This window comes from Lethenteron reissneri, unplaced genomic scaffold (assembly GCF_015708825.2).
Source record: "Lethenteron reissneri isolate LAM-NWPU_2019-01 unplaced genomic scaffold, ASM1570882v1 scaffold_741, whole genome shotgun sequence".
NCBI lineage: Eukaryota > Metazoa > Chordata > Hyperoartia > Petromyzontiformes > Petromyzontidae > Lethenteron > Lethenteron reissneri.
In genome coordinates this window covers 1-7,530 of record NW_026892265.1, presented here as the reverse complement: position 1 = coordinate 7,530, position 7,530 = coordinate 1, and the positions used below count along the sequence as shown (strand labels likewise).

Here is a 7,530-nt window from a genome sequence, read left to right as displayed (position 1 = left end):
AGCGAGTACGACGGGCACGATCCACGGTGTTGTTGAGACCACTTTGACGTGGCCTCAAAAGTGCCCCCGGCATGGCACAAGCGCCTTAGTGACGTCACCGCCACTTAACGGCGGTTGTCGTCGTCGTCGGCGAGACGTCGGACTCTGATTGTGAATGTTGTGGCTTGGCTCTCCAACACACCGGTTAGTGCTGTACGAGTGACGAATTGACGCATTTGTATTTACGCGTTCTAACCCAAAAAGCCTCTTGTGGATGATATTGGTCGCGAAAGCGTCCCGCCGCCGCCACTTCTGCGTGTTAAACTCTTGTCGTGTGCGCGTGCGTCAGACCTGCTGACGGTGAGCGAGACGGCGAACGAGCCCCCGCAGGAGGAGGGGAACGCCATCAACTCCCCCCGGAACCTCGCACTCGAGGCCACCTTCATCAACCACAACTTCTCCCAGCAGTGCCTCAAGATGGTGTGCCACGCACGGGCACGCGCAGGGACACGGCGGGGGGCTGGGCGCACACGGGGACACATGAGGGGGCGAGATTAGAGACATAGGAACACATGGGGGAGATGGAAGACACAGGGACACACAGGCACACACAAGGACACAGGGGGAGATGGGAGACACAGGGACACAGGCTTACGGGGGCACACGGCGGGGAGATGGGAGACACGGGCACACGTGGGGGATACAGGCATAAGCGGGGACATGAGGGGGAGACACGGAGACACACGGGGAGGAGATGGGAGACGCGGGGGGGAGATGGGAGACAGGGGGGAGAGATGGGAGACACGAAGACACGGGCACGCGCGGGACACATGGGGGTGGGGGACATGGGCACGTGGGGATAACCAGCGGGGTGGGGGCACAGTGGACAGATGGGAGACGCGGGGAGGAGATGTGACAATGGGGTATGAATGGATCGCCACCGACACTCAAACTTTCCCCATCGCGGGTTTTCCTTATCCCGGCTTTGACCGTCCACGCCACACGTGTTGAGGTACAGTTCTCACCCCATTGCGCTCCTGTAGCGCGACCGCTGGTTTTCTGTGGGCTTTATAAACACGTTGTCCTGCGGAGGGAGCTGGTAGGAACGTTGGGTTGCTCGGTCAATGGCCTGCAGGGTCAACGGCGGCGTGGTGTATTCCGCAAATATGCCCGACTGTGAGGGCGGGCACAAGCCGGCGTGAGTAGGTTAAACGTTGAGTTTTATAAGGGCACCACGGGGTGACCAGCCCCTCCCCACCCAGCCCCACCCCTCCCACCCCCCACCCAGCCCACCCTCCCCACCCAGCACCCCTCCCCACCCAGCCCCTCCCCACCCAGCCCCTCCCCACCCAGCCCCTCTCCACCCAGCCCCACCCTCCCCACCCAGCCCCTCCCTTCCCACCCAGCCCCTCCCCACCCAGCCCCTCCCCACCCAGCCCTCCCCACCCAGCCCCACCCTCCCCACCCAGACCCTCCCTCCCCACCCAGACCCTCCCCACCCAGCCCCACCTCCCCACCCAGACCCTCCCCACCCCTACAAGTCTGTTAAGGCTAAATAGGGATCTTTGTGCTGTGTTCAGGGTGCAGAGAAGTACAAGTTCCCCAAGCCCAACCCCTTCACGGAGGATGACCTCCAGGGAGCGGAAGTTGCGTCTGTGGGCTACAGGTGAGATCCTCCCCCAACGTGTTTGTGCGCACGTGCACGCGTTTTACGTTTAACCACAAACTGAGATCTCAAACAGAATTCTGAAGCGCCGTCTCGGCAGGGTGGACCCGAAAGAAATCCGCGGATCCCAAACATAACTCTGTAGCGCCGTGTATCAGGGCTGGACCCGAAAGAAATCCGCGGATCTACTTCCGAAATACGTGGAACCTTTTAGATTATCTGTGGCAGATATACAATGAGATTATGATCGGTGTTTGTTTATAAAAAAACGTGCGGTTAGTGAGCACCTATTAAGGCTGAGGGGGCGGGGGGTGGCTAGCACCATGTCAGGCCTCCTTTGTCTCCCCAGTGCTGCTATTTACACAACAGTTGTTTAAGGCCGAGTCGACCTAGAGGAGGCCCAGGACTGTTCAGATATCGCTCCACTACTGGGTTTGATGTTTGTAAGCGATGCGCTAGCCACTGCTCCACCACTTCCTACACACAGATCCCCCGTGTAGCCTTTAAGACTTGTTGGGGCAAGTGCTGTTAGCGAGCACCTATGAAGGCCGACACGGCACACGAGAGGTTTTGATGGCCAGCACCACGCCCATCCACCTTTGTCTCTCTAGTTGACGCTGTTTACACACCGCACCAGGTACTCATTTGAGGCTGAGTCGACCTAGGGGGAAGCCCTGAACCGGTTCAGATAATCGTCACCGTGTTGGCCGTGAGTGAGAATTGAACCCGGGCCGCTGGGTTCGTAGCGCAGCGCGCTAACCGTTACACTACCGCCCCCCACTGTTAACCAACACACACGCACACACACACCTACACACACACGCAACACCACACACACATACACACACACCTACACACACACTACACACACACCTACACACACACACACACACACCCACACACACGCACACACAACAACAACAACAACCGCCATTCGCCACTAAGTGGCGGTGACGTCACCACGATGCTTGTTCCAGGCCAAGTGCACCTTGAGGCCACGTGAAGTGTCGAAAGCCCGCTGGGCAGGAGGTCACGGGGCAGACCCAGGTTGCCACGGGTCGACTGACCGAGATGACCGAGATACTTGGCTGATGCACCACCTGTGCCCCCTACTGTGCCGACCTTGCTGTGCTTTAGCACCCCGGCGCTCCGCCTCGTTTGTCTGTGAGCGTCGCTCCTCCTGCCCTCCGTTGTTGTTTGGAGGGCGACTGCCTCCAACTGCCCAGTAGCGTCCTTCACGAGCCTCCTCCCACTGAGGCCGATCTTGACACCGCTGGTACCAGTCATCGCAAGTCCACTCAGCTCCACCGTCCTCCTGTACCACATCACTCCATCTCTTCTCCAGCCCGTGCCGCGCCCGTCTAGCCCCCTCGATCCGGCCGAACAAAAGCTGTTTAGGCATGCGGTGGCTGGGCATGCGGGCTACATGACCCAGCCAACGCAGCCTTGCCTGCCGGAGGAGCTCACTGATGGGACTTTGCCCAGATCTTTCAAGGATTTGTGAGCTCCTCACACAATCAAGCCTGGTTAAACCCAGGATGGATCGTAGGCAGGCCAGCCTAAATGTTTCCAACCGGCGAAGATGCTCCACCAGGGGGGTCCACGTCTCGCAAGCGTAGAGAAGGGAGGGAATGACCGTGGCCGAGAAGACCCTGAAGCTTCGTGCGGAGCGACAGACCAGGTAGCTTCCACACAGCGTTACGCAACCGATGAAAAGATATTGCCGCTCGACTGATTCGGAGTGAGACCTCTGCTGATAGACGGGAGCCGGTCATAAGCATACTGCCCAGGTATGGGAAACTCTCCACTCTCTCCACAACTGCCCCATCACCAATTGGGAGTTGTGGGGGTGGAGTGTCCGATGGTACAAAATACCCAGGCAGGTGCTTAGGTTTTGGTGGGGCTGATGGTAAGGCCCCACCTCTTAGTGGCACGCTCCAGTCTCAGCAGCACGCTCTCCAACTCCTCTTCTGAATGAGCAGCTATTACCAAATCATCGGCATACATAACGTGGTTGACCAATAGGAGCCATCCCTTGATCGCACCCGGGCGTCGATCAGCCTCCCATTATATCTGTACCAAATGGAAATTCCCCGGTACAGCTATTGAAGGCTTCACGAACTACGCGGTCAAAATAGATGTTAAATAATGTGGGAGCCAGAGGACATCCCTGTCGCACCCCAAGGGTACAGGGAAAGGCTCCGACTCCCGGCCACGTAGTTTTACCCGGGCCCGCTCACCATCATGAAGGTCCTTAATGATCGTGAGCAGAGGGTCAGGGACTCCGAAAGCACGAAGAACAACCCAGAGCCCAGTCCTACTGATGGTATCATAGGCCTTGACCAGGTCAATAAAGCAGAGATGTAGGTCTTTTTGGAATTCCCTACACCTCTGCTGTAGCAGACGGACAGAAAATATGGCATCTGTGCAGGACCGCCCTTTACTGAAACCGCATTGGTGCTCCGCAAGCCTCTCCTCAGCGTGCCTAGCAAGGCGATGTTGAATAATCCTTGCCAGGACCTTACCCGGCACACTGAGGAGTGAGATGCCCCTGTAGTTGTTACAGTCGGTACGGTCCCCCTTCTTAAAGAGGGGAACCACCAGGGCATCCTTCCAGTCCTGCGGAACCCGTCCAGTGGTCCAGACTGTTGTTATGATGTCATATAGGGCAGTCTGTGCACAAACGCCACCCTCCCTCAGCATTTCGCTTGGGAGATCATCTCTGCCCGATGCCTTCCCTGGTCTCAGACTCCGGATCGCCCTCAGTACTTCCTCAACAGCTGGAACCTCAGCCAGCCACTCACAGGGGGTGACCTCTTCCAATATTTGAGGCACCGCAGCCTCAGCAGGGTTATCACCACTTTGTGCCATGATGTTTTCCTGGCTGAGAGAATTTCCCTCCCCCAGGACCTCACAGAAATGCTCAGCAAAAATCTGCAAACCTGTTCCTGGGGTCGGAGATTGGATCACCGTTTTGTCCTCTAATGATGGTAATAGTGTGGCGCTGCAGGTTACTTTTTGATGGAGTTAAATAGTGATTTGTGATCACGGAGCCACTGAGGCAGACTCCATCTCCTCAGCAACCCGCGACCACCACCCATCTTACAACGCCTTACGGCTCTCCGAACTTCCGAGCGAAGGCTGCGGTAAACCTCCTCATTCTCTGACGTGGGAGGCTGTAGGGCGATGAGAGTGGGCCGTCGCTTTTTCTCAATTAACCTGAACACCTCCTCTGTCAGCCAGGGTTTCTGGGGGAGGTCTGGACGCGTACCCAAAGCAGCCATTGCAGCTGCATGAGTCACAGTCCTTAAACCTCGCCCATTTCCCTCGACATCAGGTGGAGTGGGGGACTATGCCAACCCCAGCTGCAAGCGGTGATGAATTCTCGCTTGCAACTTTCATCAGCGTAACTGAGACCAGCCACTTTTGGTTGGAATGGGATCCTGGGTGTACACCCACCACCGGAGTGGAAGAAAGGCAGGCGCATCTTACAGATGACTAGTCGATGGTCAGATGACAGATCAGCTCCACGTAGGGTCCTGGTGTCAAGGACATGGGTTCGCATCCGAGGTCCGTTCACTATGTAGTCCAGCAGATGTTCTTGCTGGGACCCGGCATGTTATCCATGATGTTTTGTGGATGCGCCGATGCCGAAGAGCGTGTTGGTAATTACAAGCCCATGGGCTGCACAAAAAATCTAGCAGCCTCCTACCGTTATTATTGATCTGATCTGGCCCATGCCTTCCAATCACTCCAGACCAGTGTGTCAGCATCATACCAACTCTGGGCATTGAAGTCACCCAACAGATGACTCTGTCCGAGTGGCCACTTTAGCCAGCAACCTGTGACAGGGAGGTCATAGAAAGCGTCTGACTCATCGGCTTTGCTTGCATCCCTCCACGATGTTCGTCTTCGGTGGGGGCAATAAGTAACCACGACCACCACTCCTCGCCTCGGTTGATGGGAAGGCGAGCCCAAAGTATCCTGGGGCTTACAGCGTCCCACACCTCACCGCCACGCTCCCACGCCCCCTTCATTCTTTTGTTCGAGAAGAAGAGCCACACCCTGTTGTTTGCAGTCATCCTGCCCCGAGTAGAGGGACTGTCCACCCCTCATGTGGCAGGAGCCAGAACCGTCCACCGGACCTCCTGAAGTGCCACAGAGATCGCAGGGCGGTACCGGTCCAGCTCCCGACAGAGGAGTGGCAGCCTCTCCTCGGCAGTGAGCGTTCGGAACCGTCCACGTGGCCATCCGCAATGGTTTTTTGTTGTTTCTGGAGGAGCCCCGAGGGTGAAAATTCAATCTCCTGGCTCCGCCAAATGGGGTTTGGCCAGGAGACTCATAAAAGCCTGACCCCCCGGGGCCTCCGGCACAAGCTTATTGTTACAGGTTTATGTTTAATTCGTGGTTTAGAGTGGTAATTGAAGGTGGAGGGGTTACCAGCCCCTCACACCCGTCCAGAGCCCCCGTTTAGCCACTGTGGTGGTCACAGACGCCATGAGGGGAGAGGCCAATGGGCATTGGCCCTCCCCCCACAGCACTGCCCACGACAGTGTTGCCCGTCCGGCACCGCGAGGAGGTAGGAGGTTGTTTTGCCGGACACCACACACACACACACACACACACACACACACACACACACACACACACACACAACCTTCGCACTCACAACAACGGCCGCCATTTGACACTTAGGCGGCAGGGATATCACCAGAGCGCTTGTGCCAGGCTACTTGCACATTGGGAAGTGTGTTGTTAAGGCTCGCTGTGTGCAGGAGGTCACGGGGCAGACCCGTTTGACCGACCTGAGATGACCGGCAAATGGCACCGTCTGTGCTCCCCACTCCGCCGCTCCGCTTCGTTCCAGACGCGTGGCGCTCCGCTCGTTGTTGCGAGCTTCGCCCCGATCCCCCCCCCGCCCTTAGTTTTGCCGTAGGGGCGACTGCCCCTAACTCCGCCAGGCAGCGTCCGTCGCGAGCCTCCCGATTCTCACGCGCGGCAACGTGGCCCTCCCCTCCGTCCTCCCGCAGGTACCGCAAGTGGAAGCTGGGAGAGGACATCGAACTGATCGTTCGCTGCGAGCACGACGCCGTGCTGACCGGGGCCAACGGAGAGGTCTCCTTCATCAACATCAAGACCCTCAACGAGTGGGACTCGCGGGTGAGACACGTGGCAGAGGTCGCAAACGGGTTTTGATTCTTTACCCGTACCCGTACCCGGCCGCACCAGGGTCGCAAACGGGTACCCGTACCCTACCCGATACCCGAAAACCCGTACCCGGCCGGGTATCGGGTAGGGTACGGGTACGCGTACCTGATTGCGACCTCTGGGATGAAGCCATGTTGCAGGCGCGGGTGGGTTGATTCTAGGAACTTGAATTGTGAGAAGAGACAAGACGTTGGGAAATGAGTGACAAACGGTTACTCACCAGTGACTCACGGCCTACCCGGCTACCCGTACCCGGCCGCACCAGGGTCGCAAACGGCTACCAGGGTAGCCGGGTATCGGGTAGGGTACGGGTATCGGGTACCCGATTGCGACCTCTGACACGTGGACACGCGCTTAGTAATTGCCGGCCAGAGCGTCGTCAGGAGTTGTGTGTGCGTTTGATGTGTCTGTGTGGTCTCTATCTGTTTATTTGTGTGGTGACATAGAATGGGTCACTACGGCGCTTACCGCCAGTTACTGATAGTGGAACGGGGAGTGTAGTAGCCCTCTCTGCCAGCAGGGCATGCAATGTCATAGAGCTGGTCCCTAGGGGGCGTAGTGTGGTGGCTGGCAGAGAGGAGAGGGGCATCTGAGGACGTAGCAGCCCGATTGGCTGGCGAGGGCACGTGACGGGCCAGGGTAAGGATGTGGGCCAAAGGTGACAGAAGGGACACGTG

At 57.7% G+C, this 7,530-nt stretch overlaps 1 protein-coding gene across 1 annotated transcript; it reads left to right on the top strand.

Annotated features, from left to right (window-relative positions):
• The first annotated feature begins 21 nt into the window (after window positions 1-21).
• Window positions 22-6,856, top strand: LOC133340102 (eukaryotic translation initiation factor 3 subunit D-like). Its single transcript, XM_061548166.1, has 3 exons — window positions 22-459; window positions 1,560-1,645; window positions 6,676-6,856. The coding sequence occupies exons 1-3, from the start codon at window positions 457-459 to the stop codon at window positions 6,839-6,841; spliced, it is 255 nt and encodes an 84-aa protein (XP_061404150.1). The 5' UTR covers window positions 22-456; the 3' UTR covers window positions 6,842-6,856.
• Window positions 6,857-7,530: the final 674 nt, after the last annotated feature.

What these genes read in the sequence shown, in the direction of transcription:
- LOC133340102 (XM_061548166.1), top strand. An exon ending in GTTGCGTCTGTGGGCTACAG is followed by an intron (nt 1,646 to 6,675) that starts GTGAGATCCTCC and finishes GTCCTCCCGCAG; the next exon opens with GTACCGCAAGTGGAAGCTGG.